The sequence below is a fragment of the Carcharodon carcharias genome, chromosome 21, assembly GCF_017639515.1.
Source record: "Carcharodon carcharias isolate sCarCar2 chromosome 21, sCarCar2.pri, whole genome shotgun sequence".
Classification (NCBI taxonomy): Eukaryota; Metazoa; Chordata; class Chondrichthyes; order Lamniformes; family Lamnidae; genus Carcharodon; species Carcharodon carcharias.
In genome coordinates, this window is record NC_054487.1 from 82,406,880 (window position 1) to 82,431,740 (window position 24,861).

The 24,861-nt window shown below is 43.9% G+C and overlaps 1 protein-coding gene across 2 annotated transcripts in view; it reads right to left on the reverse strand.

The window, feature by feature from the left end:
- Window positions 1-24,861, reverse strand: part of btbd11b (BTB (POZ) domain containing 11b) — a 133,482-nt gene that overhangs the window by 51,963 nt on the left and 56,658 nt on the right. For both annotated transcript variants that reach the window (XM_041216494.1, XM_041216493.1), the window contains exon 2: window positions 6,729-6,869. In XM_041216494.1, the coding sequence (XP_041072428.1) occupies window positions 6,729-6,869 (141 nt within the window). The remainder of the gene's footprint in view (window positions 1-6,728; window positions 6,870-24,861) is intronic.

Genomic DNA, 24,861 nt, shown 5'->3' on the forward strand with positions numbered 1-24,861 from the left:
GGACATGCAAATGAATTAGAAGCAGGAGGAGGCCACTCAGCCCCTCAAGCCTGCTCTGCCATTCAATAAGATCATGGCTGATCTGATTGTAACCTCAACCCCACATTCCTGCCAACCCCCCGATAACCTTTCACTCCTTGTTAATCAAGAATATATCTAGCTCTGCCTTAAAAATATTCAAAGGCTCTGCTTCCACCAATTCATTGCCTAGAGATCACCTAAACAATCAAAAGCAATCAAAAAGCTAATGGAATGTTAGCCTTCATAACTAGATGGCTAGAATATCAAGGAAAGTATGTTTTGCTATAGCTTTAGTAAAAAGCATATCTTTTTATTTCTGTTGGACTGTGGATTAAAATTACAACGGCTGAAGTTTGAAAGGCACGTCTACTGGAACAGCGTGAGGGATATATACAATGTTGCTGTCCTGGGACAGAGTGTGCCTTGAAAGGCAGGATGGTGCCAAGTAGGACTCCAGTTTCGGGGAACTGCCTGGCAACATTGTAATTGGCTCCTAACCAGATGACCAGGGTTTGTGTGAGAGCAGCGCAGCAGAGAAAAGCTCCTAGCCTGAAAAGACCTAAAACCTATTTCTCCTGTGTGTGTAAGATTCCAGTAATCATACAATAATAGCTAGCTGGATTCTTTTTCCTTATACCTCTATGACCTGCTCTGATTCTGAAAAACCCCTGTCAAGAGGAAAAGGGGAAAAACAACCAGTGAACTAAGGACTGAAAGTACTGGGAAGACCACCTTGTGTCATCAACAGAAAACTGAAAGGAATTTGGAAGACATCGATCAAAATTAACCCATCAAATCTGGAATTGGTACTATTGAACTGTTTTCTGTCACTCTTAAAATCCATATTTTTGTGTGTCTTGTATATGCGTGTATAGGAATATAAGAAGGGGCAGGGTTTAGGTTATGGAGTTAAAAATTAGCGGTTCATATTTCTTTCTTTTGCCACTAGTTGAAGACAATTTGTTCAATAAACAGTTATTTACTTATTAAGTTTATAAACCTGGTGCTCATATTCTGTTAAACTAAGTTAAACAGTTAGGTGGTTTGATCAAACTTTTCACATTTGTCATGGCTCAGGGAGCAGTGGGGCCTGATATTGCAGCGCACTCTCCCCAGTGACTCGTGACACTATGCAAAACTCTGGTTAGGTCAATACTGGAGAACCGTATACAGCTCTGGGTGCTGTACCTTATCCTTGGTATTGGCCTTGGAAGGAAGGTATCGCAGATGCACCAGAATACTACCGGGCCCCCAAGGGTTAGATTCGGAGAAGACATTCCATAAACTAGGCTTAAAGTCCCTGGAGCACATTGGACGGCCTTCCTGTTCAGAAACCCTCTAAACAACGATGTTTAAGGTCTGTTCAATAAGCAAATGTTTTTAAAAGAGGGTTTTTCTTTTTGAAGTGCAATTGTTAAAAGTGTTTACAGACAGCCTTTTTCTGTAACATCTTAGATGATTTAACCTTGGGATTCAGTAAAGCAAGACACTTTTGAAAATCAACGGCCAAATAAGCAGGAGCCAAGCGATGACAACCATCGACTTTGTATCAAGGACCCCCTGCTATGGTTTACAAGGTTAGAGGATGAGGCCCAAGTTTGGCTGGCTGGGGCGGTGGTGGGGGGGGGCGGCGGTGCTTGGTGGTGGTTGGGTATGGTGGTGGGAGATGAGCAACAGATGGTAGTTAGAGGTGATGCAAGACTGAGAGGTAGTGTTAGCTTGCAGTTACTTCATGGGAAACTGCAACACAATATGGCAGGACATTCTCAATCATATTTATGACAAACAAATAGTCATCTCATAAGAACACAAAGGAATGTTTATATTTAGCAAAATTTTGTACACACTGGGTAAATATTCTGCTGTGCCTAAACTACAAAGGATTTGGACTCCCTCACTGTCCGGAGTCTCACAGCCCCTCAAGCCTGCTTGCCATTTAATACAATCAAGGCTGATCTTCCACCTCAACTCCACTTTCCCACCCAATTCCAATACCCCTCAATTCCCTTCAAACCCACAGATTTATTGACTATACCCATTGACCGAGCCTCCACAGCTCTCTGGTGTAGAAAGTTCCAAAGATTTACAACCAGTTGTGTGAAGTAGTTTCGCCTCGTCTCGGTCCTAAATGGTCGACTCCCCTTATTCTAAAGTGGGGGGGGAAGAGAGAAGGGCACGCACAATATTCTATATTCCCCAGCTAGGGGGAGCAAGCTGACTCAGAACCTGATGTGTTCCGATAAGATCACCTCTCATTCTTCTAAACTCCAGAGAATAAAGGCCCAATTTGCACAGGCTCTCATCATAGATCAACCCTCTTGGCCCAGGAATCAGTCCAGTGAACCATTGTTGCATTTTCTCTAAGGTAAGTACATGAGTATATCCTTCCTTAGGTACAGAGACCAAAACTGCACACACTGCTCCAGGCGTGGTTGCAAAAAAAGGTGCAGACATGTCACCGGTAACAATCCTCACAAAAAAATTATCTTGGTGGTTGCTGGGTGAGACAGGAACACTTGAGACAGTACAGCTGATGGCAACATGCTCTGACCAGACTGGCTCAGTTAATGATGGTCACCTCTGCATTGTGGCACAGAAGATGGTTGGGGTGGAAAACATGGGAGACAAGGGTGCCAAGGAGACCACAGGCAGACTATCAGGGCGGGACAGTTTCAGGGCACCGATGAAGTTCCACTGTTGGGTTTGGCTTATACAGTTAGTTGTGCACTCCTACAGCTACAGAGTAGTGACAGAGCAGGCACATTCTTTCAATCCTAAAGAAAGTGGTAAACACGATGGAATGGCCATAGCCACTTAATTCACTCAACTTAAATGAGATTGGACTGTCCAAAAGCAAGAGAGATTAATGAAGCATTGCAGTGGAGACACAGATAAACAGACACTGGGAGTGGTGGGAGATGATTCACCAAGACATTGATGGACTTGGCTCACCTTTTGTATCTATTTTGAAGGGGGAGGGTCAATGGGGCTTACATGAAGTTGGAATCTGCCAAGGTTCAGCGATGCTTTTGACTGTCTCCTTCCAACCAAGTGAGCCATGTTTGCCAAAAATTACTCAAACATTGCTATCATTTTCCAGCTGTTCCTTTTGCTGGTGCAGATGTATCAAGCACGGAAACAGGAACAATAGCTGCGAGTCGAGTGTGCAAATCACTTTCTATTCACCAGTGTCAGGAAACAGAAACTTTTCTTTTCACCCCAAACACCATAGGAAATGGGGAGCCAAGAACTCCTCAAACTAGGCAGCAAGAGCCTGCTTGTGACTGACTCCCAAGCATCCTTGTGAAGTGAACAATGGTATATTGACTGGGTTTTAAGTCAACTCACTGGTTGAGATTGGTGCCCTCACCAATAGTCTGTATGTGCGAGCGGCATGGGAAGAAATCTATCTTGATGCTGTAATGTTTAGACATGTCTACACAGTATTTCTGGCTTAGCTCAGTAGTAGGCACTCTCAGATCTGGGTTAGAGAACTGTGAGTTTAAGCTCCACTCCAAGAACGAGTACTGAGGGAAGGCAGCAGGATAAGATGTTAAATGTGGGCACCATCAAGGATTCAGGGGGTAGTTGAAAGATCCCATGTCACAATTTGAAGAACGGCAAGGGGTTCCTGTTGTCCTGGCCAACATTCATCCCTCAAATATCACCAATCAGAATAATTAGGCACGCACCTCATTGCCGATGGCAGCTGTAAGTAAACTGGCTGCATCTTTCCCCACGCAGAATTTTACAGCACAAAGAGGCCAGCCAGCCTACTGTGCTTTTTCCTAGTTCTGTTGAAGGGTCATGAGGACTCGAAACATCAACTCTTTTCTTCTCCGCTGATGCTGCCAGACCTGCTGAGTTTTTCCAGGTAATTCTGTTTTTGTTTTCCACTGTGCTTGTGATGGCTTTCAGAAAGAGTCCCAATTTCTATCCCTGTACTAATCGTTCAAACATATTTATCAATTTCCCTTGTAAAAGCTGCTCAAGATTCTGCTTCTAACCTTGTTTTGGCTGCAAATTCCACATCCCAACACCCCTCCTGCAAAAAAACTTCTCCCATCCTCTCTTGGCAGTGATCCAATGTTTATAGCCTCGAGTTATAGATTCACCAATTAGTGGAAATCATTTTCCCCTAATTGCTTCCTCAAAGCACTTCATGATCTTGAACACCTCTAGCAGATCTTCTCTTCGCCTTCCCCACTCGAATGAAAACAATCCCAGCTATTCCTCATAACCAAACCCTCATATCCCTATGATCTTCTCAGTAAATCTCTTCTGCACCTTCTCCACAGCCTTGTCACCCTTCCTAAAGCAGTAGTGATCAGCCTAAAGGCAGGTCCTGTGCTCATTTCTTCTGGGCTTGTGATCTCGCGCTCTCCTCTTCAGCTGCTCGTGGGAACCTCCCACTTTACAGGTTCAATGAGCAGTATGACTAGGGAAAAGAATACACGAGGTGGTTTCCAGTTGCCCTCCTCGCAGTTCCCAGCTGCAGTCCTCAGGCAAGTCCTCTTCCCAAAGGATCCTCGGCTTGTAAGCAACCATTGTCCCTTGAGGTTCACCACTGGAGAGTCTCAGTTTCTGCTGTTGGCCAAGACTCGTGACCCTAAGCAACAGACCCTTGCCTGGGGCAACTCACAAAGCGGCAGGAATGACCACCCTTTGAGGTCACAAATGAACCTGTTACACGACTTGTGGTTCAATCTTAACTGCCCTCTGAAATGGTGCAGCAAGCCGCTCAGTTCAAGGACAATTAGAGATGGGCAACAAATGCTGGCCTTGCCAGTGACACCCACATCCCATGAAAGAATTTTTAAAAACTTCTTAAAGTTAAGGTGCCGAAAACTGGACACAACCTCCTAACTGAAACCTAACCAGTTATCTGTACAAGTTCAATATTACCCCTTTGCTTTTCAAATCTGTGGCCCTCTTGATAAAACCTTGGATTTTTTTTTAAAACTTCGTCAATTAGTTTCCCACTTTGCTACATTTGCATATTTCTGCTGCTCAACTCCTTTGAGAGTTTCGCCATTTCTCTTTAATCGTCCTCCAAAAATGCATTATTTCACATTTTCCCACTAAATTTAAGCCAACATCTAAGTGTCAGACTGACCAATTTGGATATAACTTCCTGAAGTCTCTCCACAATCCTCTCCAGAGATACTTATGCTCTGTAATTTTGTGTCATCTGAAAATTTTGATGCTCCCCCTCCCCATCCCCATTTTCTAAGTCCAGATCACTTAGAGCATTGGTCCCAACCCCCCCGAGCCCTAAGGGACATTATTCCTTTTTTTAAGGAGGGTAGGAGCCGATTCAGCCCCTTGAACCTGTTCACTACTACAGTAGCTGGAAGAATTTAAATTCAATTAATTAATAATTCATGACTGAACTGACTTCAATCCCATTTACCCCTTCAGCCATTGCACTTGGCAGTGAAACAAGATAAGTTAACCCATAGTAATCCAGAAATGTCTTAAGATCTCCTCTCATGTTCTTTTTATTGGTGTTTGGGATGAGAGCATAGCTGGCTAGGACAGCATTTATCACCCATCCCTAATTGCCCTCGTGCAGGCGATGGTGAGCCGCCTACAACTTGCTCGGCCATTTCAGAGGGCAGTTATCAGTCAACCACATTGTTGTGGGTCGTGTAGGCCAGACCAGATCATAGTCCCTCCCCTAAAAGAACACTAATGAACCAGGCGGGTTTTCACACCAATCCGGTAGCTTCACGATGATTATTAATGAAACTAGCTCTTTATTCCAGATTTATTAATTAATTGAATCCCAGCTGCCGTGGTGGGATTTGAACCCCTGTACCCAGAGCACCCATCTCTGGATTACGAGCCCAATGACATTACCACTACACTGCCATTCCCAGTGTGGTATCCGGTTGTCTCTGAAATGATTCGAGGGCAATTTAATCATAAAATCTTCCCTTTCACATCATCAGGAGACAAGAATGTAAATGTGTTGGAAGCAGTTCAGAGAAGGTTTACCAAACTAATACCGGGAACGGGCGGGTTGTCTTATGTGGAAAGGTTGGACAGTAAGAGGCAACTTGATTGAAACATATAAGATCCTGAGGGGTCTTGACAGGGTGGATGTGGAGAGGGTGTTTCCTCTTGTGCAAAAATCTGGAACTAGGGGTCACTGTTTAAAAATAAGGGGGTGCCCGTTTAAAATGTTGATGAGGCAAAATTTTTTCACTCAGAGGGTTGTGAGTCTTTGGAACTCTCTGCCTGAAAAGGTGGTGGAAGCAGAGTGTTTGAATATTTTTAAGGCAGAGGTGGGTAGATTCTTGGTGAGCAATGGGGCTGATAGGTTATCGGGGGTAGGCGGGATGCAGATTTCGGGTTACCATCAGATCAGCCCATGATCTTATTAAATGGCAGAGTAGGTGCGAGGGGCTGAATGGCCTCCTCCTGCTCCTTGTTTGTATGCAAGTTGTGAGGAGTTTGAGTTTGAGCAGCGTCACTGCGGCATTTTCTGACACTGTGAACGCAAAGAGCAATCCCTGTGCTAGTGAAGAATGCAGCTCAAACTTTTTGAGGATAGTGTTCAGCAACAGGGGGGCTCAATGCATGAAAGGTATGTTCGCATTAATAAAATCTCAAGAGATCAAAGCATTGTTTACACACTTGTGCAGTGGGCTGTGGTGGTGCGGAACAATGGAAATGCTTGAATGATTAAATTCTTTCCTTACTGAGTTCAGCGATGCTTCCTACACGAGTAACCAGTAAAGACTGCTCAATAGCTCGGAGCTCGGACTGACTGTACATCGGAGTTCCTTCAGACTTGTTCATCTCGCTGTTTAAGTTCAGGCTCTCGGGCAGGCTCAGGATTCCTAGAGTGTAACCAAGGTGAGAAAAAGAGTGAAACACAAAGCATCGTCCCTCGGTTGTTAGAAACAGTCTATCTCTATTACATTTCCATTTTAAGAAAGCTTTAATATCCTGCATGAAAGAAGGGGCTTCATAAAAATTCTCTGTCTCCACAATAAAACAGCACCTGCTAATCTCCCAATCACTGTCTGTCTTTACACGCTTACATGGAGTTTTATTCAATGCAATTAACCCGCCTCTATATCACAGATTGGTTTATATTGCATGAGACAAAAATCAAGCAATTCAGCTCAACAGGGTAAAATCCAAGCCCCATTTACCCCATCATTAATAAAGGCCTTGTTCTTCAATTATTCTTTCATGGGATGTGGGCATCATTGGCAAGGCCAGCATTTGTTGCCCATCCCTAACTGGTCTTGAGTGGCTTGCTAGGCCATTTCACAGTGTCAACTGTGGGTCTAGACTGATATGTAGGCCAGACCGGGTAAGAATTTCCTTCGCATTGGTGAACCATATAGTTTTTATGACAATGGATGATAGTTTCAGGGTCTCCATTCCTGAGGCTGGCTTTATAATTCTTGCATTTTATTAATTTAATTTAAATTCCTGCAGCTGCCATTTGAAATCCAAAGCCTAGGCCTCTGGAGTATTAGTTCAGTGACATTACTGCAAAGCCGCCATCTCCCCTGAGAAAAGTGGGTCTGAAACTAGTTTCTTAAACTTAAATAAAGGCAATTACAAGGGTATGAAGGCAGAGTTAACTAAAGTGGAATAGGAAGATAGGTTAAAAGGTCAGAAAATAGAGAAGCAGTAGCAGCGTGTTGCTCTACACACCACCCATTGTTGGGCTTGGAATCCAGTAGAGGAGGTTCGGATTGAGATCGTGTGTGGGTGTGGGTGCAGGGGTTCAGATTAAGATTGTGTGCAGGTGAAGTTTTAGGAGGGTTTGGACTGCTCTGGATCACAGTTACATTACCAATGATGAAATGAAAACAGAAAATGCTGGAAAATCTCAGCAGGTCTGACAGCATCTGTGGAGAGAGAAACAGAATTAACATTTCGAGTCCGTATGACCCTTCTTCAGAGCATTTAATTCACTAATAACACTGCCACAGATCTGAAACATCAAACAACTGTCACTGGACAAAAAACCTAGTCAAACCAGAATATGATTTTTATTACTGTCAGTAACTCTGGTGAAAAGCCTCATGCTCATGAAGCTGCTGAGTGTAGATTTGAAAATGGACAAAACTCTGGAATGATGGAGTACTCAGGCACACAGACAAACTCTATTGCTGCCCCTGGCTGTGAACTCTCACCTCCTCATGTTAACCTAGAATGTTTCAGGAATTCCTTCAATATTTCTCTCATGATCTTGACCCATTGTCCATCCTCAATACAACCCTTCACCCCCAATAAACTAAATTCTCACCCTATCCAGAAACAGAGTCAAACGACTTTACATCACCGAGAGAATTTTGTGTGTGTTGGATCTTTAGAAGAGCAAATAAAACTAATCCTACTGCCCCGCCCTCTCGCCATAGTCCTGTATCAATCCCAAACTAATCCCACTGCCCCACTCTCTCCCCATAGCCCTGTATCAATCCCAAATGAATCCCACTGCCCCGCTCTCTCCCCATAGCCTTGTATCAATCCCAAAGTAATCCCACTGCCCCACTCTCTCCCCATAGCCCTAAATCAATCCCAAACTAATCCCACTGCTTCGCTCCCTACCCATTCCCCGTATCAATCTCAAACTAATCCCGCTGCCCCACTCCCTCCTCATAGCCCTGTATCAATCCCAAACTAATCCCACTGCTCCGCTCTCTCCCCATTCCCCTGTATCAATCCCAAACTAATCCCACTGCCCCGCTCTCTCCCCATAGCCCTGTATCAATCCCAAACTAATCCCACTGCTTCGCTCTCTCCCCATTCCCCTGTATCAATCTCAAACTAATCCCGCTGCCCCACTCTCTCCTCATAGCCCTGTATCAATCCCAAACTAATCCCACTGCTCCGCTCTCTCCCCATTCCCCTGTATCAATCCCAAACTAATCCCACTGCCCCGATCTCTCCCCATAGCCCTGTATCAATCCCCAAACTAATCCCACTGCCCCGCTCTCGCCCCATTCCCCTGTATCAATCCTAAACTAATCCCGCTGCCCCACTCTCCCCATAGCCCCATATCAATCCCAAACTAATCCCACCGCTTCGCTCTCTCCCCATTCCCCTGTATCAATCTCAAACTAATCCCGCTGCCCCACTCTCTCCTCATAGCCCTGTATCAATCCCAAACTAATCCCACTGCTCCGCTCTCTCCCCATTCCCCTGTATCAATCCCAAACTAATCCCACTGCTCCACTCTCTCCCCATTCCCCTGTATCAATCCCAAACTAATCCCACTGCTCCACTCTCTCCCCATTCCCCTGTATCAATCCCAAACTAATCCAATTGCTCTGCTCTCTCCCCATAGCCGTATCAATCTCAAACTAATCCCACTGCTCCACTCTCTCCTCATAGCCCTGTATCGATCCCAAAGTAATCTCACCGCCTCACTTTCTCTGCATGGCCCTGTGTATTCCTCTACTTCATAATGTTTAACCTCTTTTGCATTAAAAAATACATAGTTTTTTGCTTCAACCACTCCCTGTGGCACAACATTCTGTGGTCCAACAACCTTCTGTGTAAATTTTCCCCTAACCCTTCACATACTCTTAGTGAAGATTTTAAATTGGTTGTCTGAAAATGCAATGAGTCACGTTTATGAAATGTCATGTGAAATAATGATATGTTTGACAAAGTTTATGGATTGCCTCAAGTTTGTAAACAAAGATTTGCCCATCACTTCAGTGAAGAGATCCTCCTTTAACTGTGGGATCTGAAGCGTTTGATTTTTGCGCCGATGTTTTGAAGGTTATCCCACAACAATGGAAATTAACAGGATTAACTGATGCCGCTGTCAACAGGTTCTGCTGCCTCAGGAAGCAATGTGGTGGGATCAGAGAGCTAACACAGGACAAGTGTGGTCCGAAAGAATACTTCAGATTGTCAGATCCAGAAGCTGAATCAGTGAGAGTCTAGCTGGGGTGATATCACTGACTGGAACAGAAGGTGTGGTGACCTGCAGGTGAATCACTATTTTCCATCATTACAAGCGGAACAATGTATGGATAGGTGTGTCATCAGGAACAAATGTTGTGCTTTCAAACCCCACCAAAAATATTGTTTCTAGGTTTTATTTTTAAAACAAAAACTTTTTTGGATGTGGATCAGTTTATTTTTTTTTACAGAAAGAGAGCAGAGAAGGTGAAGAATGTCAGTGAACGCTGAACAGTTAACATCGGAAAGAGATGGTGGGGGGAGGGAGAGGGATAGGTGCTTAATTTCATCTGGGTTCTTCGCTGGAACACAGGATGGGGGGACCAGCAGCAAACCGGAACCTGAGGATATCCATTAAAAAAAAACCCAGCAGTGTGCAACTGGTATCCGACCTCAGTTTGATAAAGTGCCACAAAATAGATTTGTCAGCAAAGTTGAAGCCCACCGAGTACAAAAGGGACAGTGGCAGCATAGATATGAAGTTGGCTGACAGACAGGAAACAGAGAGTAGTGGTGAATGGTTGTTTTATGGGACGGGGGAAGGTACACAGTGGGGTTCCCCAGGTCCATATGAGGCCCACTGTCTTTATCCAACCATATTAATGACCGAGACTTGGGTGTGCAGGGCACAATTTCAAAATTTGCAGAAGACATAAAACTTGGAGCTATTGCGAACTGTGAGGATAACAGTGATAGACTTCGAGAGGACCTTGACAGGCTGGTGGAATGGACGGACACTTGACAGGTGAAATTTAACACAGTAAAGTGCAGGCTCCCTTCCCTAAAATGACATTAGTGAACAATTTGGGGTCTTATGACAAATCAACAGATTCTAGGATTCACATAAGGTACTGGGATTCATATTCTTTACAAAAGCAAAACACTGTAGGCTGGAAATCTGAAGTAAAAACAGAGAAAGCTGTAAATATTCAGCAGGTCAGGCAGTATCTGTACAGAAAGAAACAGAGTTAACGTTTCAGGTTGATAACCTTCCATTAGAAATGTTAATTCTTTCTCCAGACTTTTTCTTGCAACTGAATTAAAAATTTTCACACAGTCATAGTGGGATTTGAACTCATGACCTCTGGATTATTAGCCCAGTAACAGACTCTCTACAACTCTCTACTAAACTCTCTAGTAGACTCTCTACTAAACCGAGCATCTTGACTTTGCAGTGTAGGCCAGCACCTGTGCCCGTTGCTGCCCCTCACTGATAAGTAATGACCTTGACATGGAGACATCAACAACTGTTGTATAAGCAATAATAGATCATTCATTAACGAATCAGCACTGCTCACTGGAGGCAACGCAGCTGTGAGTATCACATTTCACTAGCACTAGTCAATCTCTGGTGACAATACACAGGGGGAGTCAAGATCAAATGCAATCTTCAGGTGAAGCAGGGTTAGAGGACATGGGGATGACTGGACCAGGACATTCAGATGTAATTCAGTCCTCATCCTGAAGCCGTAAATCCTGACGTTACTTTTATATTGTCTATGTCCGCATTTATAATGCTATCTCTCTATGTAAACTTGTAACGCTGTAATTACACCCTTCTACCAGTGGTGGCACTGAAACACCTACACTGGTTAGCTAGTAATTACAGCGTGACCACGTTATACTATAAATGAGCTCGTGAGAATTTGTAGCGGTGAAAGTAAATGGGAAGTACATGCATTTATTACAACAGTGACCTCACTTTAAAAGTATATCATTGGTGGTAAAGTGCTTTTGGACCTCCCGCGGTCATGAAAGACTCTATGTAAATGTAAGTTTTTCTTCTTGGTGTAAGGTTTTAATCTTGAAAGGTGCTATGAGTAATTAATAACCAAAGCCTCCAATTTCCCTTTTACTTGGGCTGGTGGTTAAACTAACAAAAGTTGCTGCAGAATATAGAGTTCTCAGCCTCTTCCACATTTATTAAAATAAATCAAAGCTCTTGGACTGTGCGGTTTGACTATGGTTCTGTGCCAAATGGAACAAAAACACTCAAGTCAACAACATCAAAAACCACATTAGAAGTGGATTGGTATGGGATGGTCGTGGCCTGGATTTCAACTCTCATCTTCAAATGGCTCCTTCAGGCTTCTCCCAGTGGGTGTGTCCACAGCTTGCTTTGTTTTCTTTGGCATTCGATCAATTCGGAAAACTAAAATCTTTTAGCAGGCAGCATGGAGAGGTGCAAGGATGGATCAACCTCTGTACTACAGTTTTAGCCTTGTTGTATTCACAAACGCATTCATACGCCCCAGAAACTCCAGTTTCCACTGGATTCCAGTTAGCTAATAAAGACTGAGGATGCTGGAAATATTCAGGAGGTCGGGCAACAGCTGTGAGGTGAAACAGGGTTTAACTCCTGTTTTTTTTCTCTCCGCAGATGCTGCCCGACCTGCTGAGTATTCCAGCTTTTTCTGTCTTTATTTCAGATTTCCAACATCTGCAGTATTTTGATTTTGTCCCAGTTTGCTAAAACCGTGTAAACCACGTTGTGAAGCTTTAGTGACGCAAGAGTCAAGAAACGTACTAATAATCTTAAAAGTCCTACATTAAGATAGATTTGCACTTTATATAGCACCTGTCTCGGCCTTAGGACGTCTCAAGGCACTTCACAACCAGTACCTTTGAAGTGTAGTCACTGTTGTAAAGTAGAAAATACAACAGTCAATTTGCACAGAGAAAGCTCCCATAATCAGCAGTGAGATAATGATCATGTTATCTGTTTTAGCGGTGTTGATTGAGGGACAATTATTGGCCAGGACACTAGGGCTAACTCCCTTGCTTTTATTTTGATTTGTTCATGGGATGTGTTGGCTAGTCTAGCATTTGCTTCCCATCCTTAATTGCCCTTGAGAAGGTGGTGGTGAGCTGCCTTCTTGAACCGCTGCAGTCCGTGTGGTGTAGGTACATCCACTGTGCTGTTAGGGAGGGATTTTGACCCAGCGACAGTGAAGGAACGGTGATATATTTCCAAGTCAGGATGGTGAGTGGCTTGAAGGGGAACTTCCAGGTGGTGGTGTTCCCATCTGTCTGCTGCCCTTGTCCTGCCAGATGGTAGTGGTTGTGGGTTTGGAAGCGACTGTCGAAGGAGCTTCTGCTTCAAATAATGGATACAGGATCACTTACGTCCACCTTAAGAGATGGGCAGGGTCTTGATTGAACATCTCATCCAAAAGACAGCACCTCCGACTCTGCAGCACTCCCTACAGTCCTGCATTGAAGTGTCAACCTTGATTTTTGTGTTCAAGCCTGTGGAGTGAGACTTGAACCCAGAACCTTCTGGTCCAAATACGACAGTGCTATTCCTGAGATACAGTTAACACCCGAGTGAGGATAAAAGAGAAACAGGAATATTGAGGGGAAAGGATTAGAAAATTCCTGTAGAATCGACCTTGGTACAGAGGGTGCCCCGAGAATCAGCCTAATGATTATTTTCAAACACGCAAAATAACAATCGTCTGCAAAATAATAGCCTGAATGCCAGGTGTGCAGCCTAGTGATACCCCATGAGAACCAAATTTTTTTTGATATATTTATTTAATGGGATGTTGGCATCCCTTGTTCAGAGCGCATTTAAGGGTCAACCATATTGCTGTGGGTCTGGAGTCACATGTAGGCCAGACCAGACCAGGCAGATGATCTTCCCTAAAGAGCATTAGTGAACCAGATGGGCTTTTAGAACAATCAGCAATGGTTTTGTGGTCATCATCAGACTTATAATCCCAGATTTTTTTAAAAATTGAATTCAAATTTCACCATCTACCATGGTGGGATTCAAACCCGGGTCGCCAGAACATTACCCTGGGTCTCTGGAATACTAGTCCAGTGATAATACCACTATTCCACCACCTCCCCCAGGATGGGGGAAACCTCCATAAATGCAAGCTTTCAGTTTGGGACCTTGGTATCCCAGAGAGTGACAAGTGGTATCAACATGTCTCCGAGATCACCAGATTTCTACCACTAACAGGGTTCGGTGAGGTTTCCAAATTTATTGCTCAAACGTCATTTTTGTTGCTGTTTACTAAATAGCACGAGGCAGAAAAGTTTTATATTTGTTCACTTAGACAGCTCCTTGATTAATAGAAAATAATATATAGTCTGAAATAAAAACGAAGTGCTGGAAACACTCAGCAGGTCTGGCAGCATCTGTGGAGAGAGAAAAAGAGAGTCAAGTATGACTCTTCTTCGGAAATGAAGAGTCAAAATCGGACTTGAAACCTTAACTCTGCTTCACCCCACAGATGCTGCTATTCCTGCCGGTCTTTTTATTTCAGATTTTCAGCATCTGCAGTATTTTACTATTAATAGAGAGCTCAGGATTGTTGTGTCTACGTTTGATTCAATAATATTCTTATTTGGAGTAATCTCTCTAAATGTAAGCATTTCTTGGTCTGACTCTCTCCAACAGACTCTCTGATTCAAAAAAGAGGGCCTGATAAATACCTTCAAAACAGAGACTGTTAAATTTAAATAGACATTAACTTTCATAAAGAGCTGCCAATCAAAGCTATATTTGAGCAAGTGATGCTAAGTCGCTTATTTTAAATGAATCTATACAGATTCAAGGATGTGGGACTGTGCCATGGTGGGAGTGGAGTTGGCTGGTGGATGTGGGAAGGAGACATTTCGAGCTCTGGCAGCCACATTTAATGAAGATTCAGGAGAGGGCGAGGCAGAATGGAAATTGTTAAAAACAGTTCTTTGCTGAATAAGCTCAGTTTTTAAAGACTTTCTGTTGATTTGTGCTGGAGCCAAAAAGAAAATGCCAGAGTGAATTTAACCCAACCCCAAACACAGACTGTCTAAGAGAGAAGGGGGTGGGGGGAGGGGTAACGTCAAGCAGTATAGTAGGGTGAGATTGAGGGAGAGGCAGACAGAGGGAGGGAGGGAGGGAAGGGGATGGCATGGGTTAAACCAACATGGTCTCAGCTTTTCCGTAGTTTTTATTTTGTGTTGTATTGATTTGCATTGTTCAGGCAAAGGAACCTGACTGAAAAACTAAACAGGGCCAAGCTGAGGTCTTTCATTTGCATTTTAGGGAATGGGACGATAGGCGTCTGTCATAAAATAATCTTGGGAAAGAATAGTGTTCCAGTCACAATAAATGTAGTGTCAAAATAATACAGCTGGAATTCACAGGACTAGGCGCTGCTGCTGTCCCAATACAGAGGCTGCACAAATCGTTTGTCACTCTCTCTTCATCAGCAATCCTCATCTGTCACTAAGCTAGTGACAGGCACCGATCGAAATGGAACACAAGAGCGAACACCTTCTGCATCTCACACTGGACCTACTTTCCCTAGCATTCCCATGCTAGCAAGCTTGGCCAAGGTGTTTGACCATCAACCAGTGGATTTGAGGGGAGGTGCTGTTCAAAAAAGAGAGGCGGTTTCCAATCAGACGATGTCATCCAGTTAGCCCTTTAGCTCTGAAGGAGGGTCATACAGACTCGAAACGTCAACTCTGTCTCTCTCTCCACAGATGCTGTCACACCTGCTGAGTTTTTCCAGCATTTTCTGTTTTTGTTTCGGATTTCCAGCCTCCGCAGTTTTTTACTTTTATGTTGATGTAGCTCGTTTGTCCTGCGCTTCTGACATCTGAGTTCGTTAAACATTCTGTTCCAGTGAAGAGGTTGTGGGATGCGGAAGGTGTCTGCTTGTGTTCCATCTCGTTAGATGCCTGTCACTAGCTGAGTGACAGATGACGATTCCTGACCTTTGTTCGTCAGAGAAGATAGATTTATGCAGCCTCTGAATTGGGGCAGTGGCAGTGCCTAGTCCTGTCACGTGACTCAATGTCACATCCAAAGTCACACTCAAAATTCGGAGGGAGTTTGATGAGATGATGTTTCCTCTCGTGGGGGAATAGAAACCTAGGGGGCATAGTTTAAAGATAAGGGTCTTCCATTTAAGGCGGAGATGCGAAGGAGTTTCCTCTCAGTGGCTGGTGTTTGCAATTCTCTTCCCCAGAGAGCAGTGGAGGCTTGGGTCATTGGATATATTCAAGGTTGAGTTAGAAAGATTTCAGAACTGCAAGGGAGTCAAGGGTTATGGGCGTGGGGGGGGGGGGGGGTGGGGCGCACAGGTAGGAATATGAGGTTAAGGCCATAATCAGATCTTACTGAATGACGGAGCAGATTCGAGGGGCCAAATGGCCTACTCCTGCCCCTATTTTTTATGACTTTATTCCTTATGTCCTAATCCAGCTGCGCAGCAGCATGCCATTTCCCATGACAAGGGTCCCATCGTATCCCAGGATAGGGAGATATCGCATTAGGTTTCTAAATAAACACAGCTCTTCATTTGATTGAAAGCTCTGAAAAAGTGTTTGCTACTGTCTGGTGACACAATAAACATCTGCTGTAAAATCAGTACCTCAGAGGAGATTCATACTCAGTACAAGACCAGAAGGGTACCATCAGTATAAAGATGGCAATCAGTACATGTCAGAAAAAGAGAGGAAGGGAGGGAGAGGAGAGAGGAAGAGAGAGGGGAGGAAGGAAGGAAAGAGGGAGGGGGGTTTTTGCTAGAATTCAACAGGGCAATAATTTTCTGTCATTTGGTAGAACAGAATTTGAATCTTGCTGAAAAGAGAGACATGTTGTCGAAGTTTTTCATCTTGCACTCATCAGGACAAACACAAGAATAGCAAATTTCAAACAATCACAAATTAATATTAAAGGAGAGAAGGGTGCTGATTGGTTGGCAAGTCAACTCAGCAAAGTCCTGATGAGTGCAAGATTAAGCTTCGGCAGCATGTTCCTCTTTTCAGCAATATTTAATTTTCTATCACATCACACAACGGGGGGAAGAATTCAGTTAGTGACACAAATGAGTCAAACACCTAAAAAGGAACTTATTCCACACCCGGTGTCACTGGTTTAATCACTGGCTCCAGTGCCCCTGGACTAAAGACAAACTGACACAAGTACCCCTCCCTGAACCTCTGTGCCTCTCATTCTTTTAACTTGCTTCTTAAGACCTTCCACTTTGACCAAGCTTTCAGTCGTCTGCCCTAATTATCTCCTTATGTGGCTCAGTGTCATATTTTGTTTGATAATGCACCAGTGAAGCACCTTGTTTTTACCATGTTAAAGCTGCTCTAATTGGGGGGGGAGAAAGTGGTAATGTCACTGGACTAATAATCCAGAGGCCCAAGATAATGCTCTGGGGACACAGGTTCAAATCCCACCATGGCAGCTGGTGGAATTTAAATTCATTGAATAAAGTCTATTCAAGTTAAACTTAATTAATAAAAATCTGGAATTAAAAGCCAGTTTTAGTAACGGTGGCCATAAAGCTACTGTTGACCGCCATCAAACCCATCTGGTTCACTAACATCCTTTAAGCCTACATGTGACTCCAGACCAGGTAAAGAACCAGGTGGTTAATTCTTAACTGCCCTCCGAAATGGCCTAGCAAGCCACTCAGTTGTCTCAAACTTCTAAGGACATACAAGCCACAGAAGGAATGCAACGAAGATTCATCAGACTAATCCCTGCGATGGTGCGATTGCCCTACGAGGAGATTGAGGAGACTTGGCCTGTAATTGCTAGAGTTTGGAAGAATGAGAGGTGATCTCATTGAAGTTTACAAAAGCCTAACAAGGCTCATCAGGGTGGATACAGGAAGGATGTCTCCCCTGGTTAAGAACCAGAGGAGACACAGTCTCAGAATAAGACCGAGGTGAGGAGGAATTTCTTCAGAGGGTGGTGAATCTTTGGAATTCTCTATCCCAGGGGGCTGTGAGAGGCTCAGTCATTGAGTATGTTCAAAGCAGAGGTCAGCAGATTTCTACACACCAATGACAGCAAGGGATACAGAGGTACTGGGAGAAGATGGTATTGAGGTAGAAGATCAACCATGATCTAGTTAAATGGCAGAGCAGGCTTGAGTTGCGGAATGGCCGACTCCTGCTCCTATGTTCCTATGCTACAAAGTCTGACTGCAGCGGTTCAAGAAGGCAGCTCACTATCACCTTCTCAAGGGCAATTAGGAAGAGTTAAAAATACTAGCCTAGCCAGCAATGCCCACATCCCATGAACAAATAAATAACAATACAAACGCTGGGATTTTTTTTTGAGTGCCAATTGTTTTCTCTGTGACAATTTTCTTCGCTTTAGTTTGGATGGGGTTTTTCTGAGACTATTTCTCTCTGCTGTCAGTGTGCAGCCACTTAGAGGTCAGGAGGCAAGGGCGAACAGTGAACAGTCCTCAACTTGTTTGTATCATCACCGCCTTTGGGGTGCAATGTTCTCAAAAATTACAATAATCATATAAAACCTTGTTGTGACTCAGACCGTGAATCAACCACTAACCACATGATTATTTTAAGTGCTGCGCAGTTACTTAACACAGGAAAATTCTCTGCTTTAGAATCAAATAGCTGCCTTTGGGATTATGAAGTGAGTGGAAAGACTTTTATCTCTATTAACTTTATTAAGACCCATCATAGTCTTAAACACCTTTCCCAGCAGAACACAGGGTAAATACGGATGAGTGGGGGGGAGGGGGGGTGGTTATTGAGCACCCAGGCCTTAGCCAGTCCAGATTCTGGGGGCACCAGGTGTAGTTTTTGAGGGTTTTGGTAGGTCAGGCAGTAGTCTCCTTGAGTCGTGAATAGCAGGGGCTCCAGCAGCTCTCTTACGAACGTGGGTATCCACCCAAGGCGAGTTAACTCTGGGATCTCCCCCTGTCCCTGGATAGAGAATAGCAGGGGCTCCAGAACAGTGTGATACCTGTGTCATTCCATGGTAGGTTTTGGGCCAGTGTTCTGCCCAACTATAAACCAATGGTTTGTACAGCTTTAGCATCATCTCTCGCTTTTGTACATGAAAGCCTCTACTTATACAACCTAGGGTCCTGTACACATTTTAACGCAGTTCTATAAACTTGTCCGTCCTTACGAACAGACCTATGTGTTTCAGTTCTTCAATCTCTCAGCTCATTTTAAGGTCTTCCCAGGCAAGGGTCTATTTCCTCAGCTTTATTCCCCAACCACCCCCCCCACCAAATTGATTTCATTTTTTCTGCATCCAATTTTACCCAGAATTTAGCTGCTGGAATTGCTAACCCACTCGTCCTCCCACAGTCACTTGCAGTTCTTGCAGAGTTAACCATTTTGCTATCTTTGTGTCAATTTTTCCATTAAAAAACTGTGACAGCCTCTGCCGCAACCACTCCCCATGGCAAAGCACCAATCACCCTCAATATAAAACAGCCTCCTAAGCTCTCTCCTTATTCTCATGTAAGTTTCAAACTGTGAACCCACGAAAGAATAAAGAGGAAAAAAAGACAAGTCGATGAGGCAGTCTAGGATGGTGCCGTGGTTGAGAGAGACATGAGCTCACTCTCTTGATACGTGCTTAAGTGAAACCCCAGTTAATGCGCACCACCTGCATACAATTAAACTCAATGAATATACAATTAACATCTGGAAGAATGTCAGCATTGGCAGGTGGTTATAACATGGAGAAGTTAGAGGTGGCTCACCGCCACCTTCTCAAGGGCAATTAGGGATGGGCAACAAATGCTGGCCTTGCCAGCGATGCTTATATCCCATGAAAAGATAAAATTAAAAATCATGTCGTCATTAACTAAGTAGCTAAAACCTTTGCTCCTTTTCTGAGATACGCAGGCTACTTGATTCGACAAAATAAATCATTTTTCAACAGTGATTACAGCTCTAAAGTAGTTCATTGATTGGATAACATTTTACAAGGTGCTGAGGTCATAGAAGGTGTGATAGAAAAGTAAGATTATTCTTCCTCCTGTCTCTCACCTGTGTGCTGTGCATGAAAATCTCTTCAGAGTTGTCATCCACGAGTGAATAATTATATTTTTTAATTCATTTTATGGCTCAGTTTTCAAAGCTAGGAAGAACAACTTCTAGGCAATAATTACAGCAGTTTAATGATGTGTTAAACTGGGTTTCAGTGTAATTTGTGCTATTCGCAAGAACAAACTGAAAAAAATTCAATATCTATACGGAAGACAAAAACAGGAACAAAACTTGAAGCAGATTAATTTACTCCAAGGAGTTTTTAAAGCTGTACTTGGGCTGTGGGGACCACTGGTAAGGTCAAATCAATTGCTCATTTCGACTTGCTCTGAGGGATTGATATAGTCAACATTGGTGTGGGTCTGGAGTCACATGGCAGATTTCCTTCCCTAAAGGACATTAGTGAACTAGATGGGTTTTTTTTTTTAAAAAACAACAACCGTTGATAGAATCTGGAATATATGATGATCATGAAACTATCAAGTGAATTTAAATCGCACCAGTTGCTGTGGTGGGATTTGAACCCATGTTCATGTTCTCACAGCACTAGCCTGGACCTCTGGATTACTAGTCCAATGACTTTACCATTATTCCACTGCGGAGAGCATAAACAGGAGCTCGAGTCAGCCACATGGCCCTGCAAGTCTGCTCCACCATCAACAAGATAATGACTAAATTTTTACCTCTACTTTTGCACCGTTATTCCCTTAGAGCCCAAAAATCTATCGACCTCAATCTTCAAGATACTCAACGACTGAGCATCCATGTTTCTGGCATAGAGAAATGGCCAGCCCCTTACCCTGAGGCTGTGACCCCAAACTGCATCCGTACTGTTTTCTAGACTCTCCAGACAGAGGGGCAAAGCAGCCTCTCAGCAGCTACCCTGTCAAGCCTCCTCACAATCCTATATGTTTCAGTGCATCGGGCACACTCCAAATGTCACACTTCATTAGGTACGAAACAACTTTAAAAAGGGGAAAGCCCTTTCGGGGTTCTTCCAACATGGAGCTTGGAATTTTGAAGCAATTTACAGACCTGCTGACCCCACAACTATACAAGCAGCTAAATCCCCAGCATTCACGCTGGATGAACTTCAAAAGTGGTCTCTCAGGGGCAGCTAATATTGCCCCAATCCAGGAAGTTCCATGAGCAATGTCACAGGCGGAGTTACATGGTGATTGAAAAATATTGGTGAAAAAAACTGAGCTCCGTTTTAGATCCAGTTTTAAACACTGGGATTATAAACGTCCCCACCCCGTGCTGTACAGAGCTGCTGTGTGAGCTACAATCCACCCTCAACGCACAACGTGGATTCTGGATATCAGGATGTAACCCCCACACCCACATTGCTGGGAAGATGGGTGCTCTCTGCTCTGTGCTGAGTTCAGATTTAACAGATTTTTTGCTAACAAATCCGTCAATATTGCTAATCATTTTTTAATTGATTTTCACATTTTGTTTTGCGCCCACACATTGTAAACACTCAAAACGTTGATAAACACCACCAGGAACACTGAGTCACTACAGAAGGAAGGGATGGATGGAAGAGGTCGGCATTTGCAGTCTTTTAAAACTCTGAATTCTCCATTAAAAAAGGAGAATTTTAAAATGATTAAACTGGAAAATTAAGAGCCTTGCCATGCTCTTGTTCCCCAGGTGCACAACCCTCACTGTGTGACCCCATGTTCCAGCTGAGACCCTCAGTGCTCTGGTATTAGATGCTGTAACAGGAATACACTATGCTTTATGATACTAGAAACTTAGTGTCAGGGCGTATCCACATCTGTCCACAAACGCCAGATAACTCAATCTAGTGTTTATGTTCCTCAACTCACTGCTTTGATGACCATGATGACTCACTGACTCCATGACCTGGAAGTTTCAAAAGAGCTGACCATCACTGAATCCCTCATTATCAATATCCTGGGGGTTACCACTGAGCACAAACTGAACTGGACCATCCATATAAATACTGTGGCTACAAGAGCAGGTCAGAGGCTGGGAATTCTGTGGAGCGTAACTCACCTCCCGACTCCCCAAAGCCTATCCACCATCTACAAGACACGAGTCAGGAGTGTGATGGGATACTCTCCACTTGCCTGGATGAGTGCAGCTCCAACAACACTCAAGAAGCTCGACACCATCCAGGCCAAAGCAGCCTGCTTGTTTAGCACCCCATCGAACACCTTCACCATTCACTCCCTCCACCGTCGACACACAGTAGCAGCAGTGTGTACCATCTAGAAGATGCACTGCAGGAATTCACCAAGGCTCCGTCAACAGCACCTTCCAAACCCAAGACCTCTAACATCTAGAAGGACAAGAGCAGCAGAAAGATGGGAACACCGCCACCTGGAAGTTCCCCTCCAAGCCACTCACCATTCTGACTTGGAAATATATCGCCGTTCCTTCACTGTCGCTGAGTCAAAATCTTGGAACCCCCTCCCTAACAGCACTGTGGGTGTACCTACACCACCATGGACTGCAGCGGTTTAAGAATTCATCTCACCACCATCTTCTCAAGGGCAATTAAGGATGGGCAACAAATGCTGGACTAGACAGCGACACCCACATCCCGTGAAAGAATAAAAAACGCTGTTGCCTCATTAGTGGTCAAAGATAAACCCCAAAATCTGTTGCTCATAGCAACAGGAAATATCTGGGAATTAATGGGAGAAGGGATCGAAAACTGGGATCCCGGAGGCACTTGGGAAACTCCACGTGGCTGATGAGGATAAAATGTTTGTTCTCCTGGGGAGGATAAAAGCCCAGCCTGCATTCCTTCTGCTCATTGCCAACAAGGCCCATTAATACTTTCCAGATCAGGCCAAAAGCAAAACTTGCTGAAGAGTGACCGAAGTTTAACTAATCAGTGAAGAACGTTATCAATCCAGAGAGAGGGGAGCTGAAGGTTACATATGGACCTCTGTAAATCAGGACATTTTAATGACATGATCCCCTTGTCAGATTGATCAAGACAATCATTCACCTGCACCAGACAGTGATGTACAATGGTGAGGTTATCTATAGATTGCAGGCCCATCTGTTGGACAGATCATCCCCTTAGGGGACGATCATTGTTTTTTTCAAAATGCCAGTTAACTTGAGTATTTAACGCAGCGTATAAATTTAACCCTTTGGTTCCTGAAAGGCCCATCTTCCAAGCAGGTTCAGAATTTATAAGCATTCCCTCTATCTCCGAACTTACTTCTATCCACTTGAAAGCAGGGGAGCTAAATATAACATCAAATCAACACTAAGATAAAAGCAAAATACTGCGGATGCTGGAAATCTGAAACAAAAACAAAAATTGCTGGAAAAACTCAGCAGTTCTGACAGCATCTGTGGAGAGAAAGACAGAGTCAACGTTTCGAGTCCGTATGACTCTTCTTCAGAGCTGAGGACTCGAAACGTCGACTCTATCTTTCTCTCCACAGATGCTGTCAGACCTGCTGAGTTTTCAAATCAACCTCCAGTTAGTCACTGGCTATACCAGAATGTATACATGGGGGAGGTGATGAAGCATGTTTGCTGTTTCTTCAAAGTTTTTTCTCAATCCCAATATTGATTACAATCTATGAAACCAAAATGTTCACAAACACATGTCCTTGCCACGATCACCCCTTGCCCTAGTATGTCCCCATTGTTATTGTGAGAGTGATGGGAAGGTAAGAGGACGACTGTAAGAACAATAGTGATAGGCGATACGATAGTCAGGGAAGTAGATAGGTGTTTCAGTGGCCGCAGGTGTGAATCCACAATGGTGTGTTGCCTCCCTGGCGCCAGGGGTCAAGGATGTTACTGAGCGGCTGCAAAGCACCTGAGTGGGGGGGTGGTGGTGGGTGAATAGCGAACAGTCATGGTCCACATTGGCACAAATGACTTAGGTGGAAACAGGGATACGATCCCGCAGTCAGGATTTAGGGAGCTAGGTGGGAAATCCCAGGACCCCAAAAGTAGTAATCCCCACATTACTCCCAGTATCACATGCAAGTAAGTGTAGGAGAATAAAGCAGATGAACATGTGACTAGAAAGATGGTGCAGGAGGGAGGGCTTTAGATTCTTGGGACACTGGGATTGGCTCTGGGGGAGATAGGCTCTGGGGGAGATAGGACCTGTACAGGCTGGACCAATTGCACCTGAAAAGAACTAGGACCTAGTTCCTTGCTAGTGCTATTGGGGAGGCTTAGACTAACATGGCAGGGTTTGGGAACCAGGAGATTATATCAGAGAGGAATACCAAGTATACTGGGGAAGAAAGATAGCACTAGAATAGGGAACATCAAGTTATTGGATGGGGTCAGAGTAAGGGAGAAAGTAATAAAGTATAAATCAGGCTTACAGTGCATACACATGAATACAGGGAGCATGATAAATAAGATTGATGAGTTACAGATGCATTGCCATGTGGGATTATGATGTTGTGGCTATAAAGAGATCTGGCTCAAAGAAGGGCAGGACTTGGTGTTAAATATTCCTGGATACAAGGCTTTCAGGAAAAATAGGAAAGGAGGAAAATGGGGAGGGTGGTAGTATTAATTAAAGAGAGCATTGTAGTACTAGAGAGAGAGGATGTTCCAGAGGGTTCAAGGACAGAAACTATTTGGCTAGAGCTAAAGAACACCAAACAATGTAATTGCACCTTTTTTGTAGTCTACAGGCCACCAACTAGTGGGAAAGATGTAAAGAAACAAAATTACAAGGAAATTACAGAGAGAGATGCAAGAATTATAGATTTGTTAAAATGGGGGACTTTAATTACCCAAATATAGGCTGGGATAGTAGCAGTATGAAGGGCAGAGAAGGGCAAGAGTTCCTAAAGTGTGTTCAGGAAAATTTTCTTAAGCAGTATGTTTCCAGTCCAATAAGGAAGGAGACACTTCTAGACCTGGTTCTTGGGAATGAGGTGGACCAAGTTGATCAAGTTTTAGTGGTGGAACATTCAAGGGACAGTGATCATTGTATCATAAGGTTTAGGTTGGCTATGGAAAAGGATAAAGAAAAGTACCCGCCATAAAAATTAACTGGGGGAAAGCCAACTTCAATGGGGTAAGAATGGATCTGGGCTAAATAAATTGGAACGAAAGGTTAGCAGGAAAAACAGCTGGCTG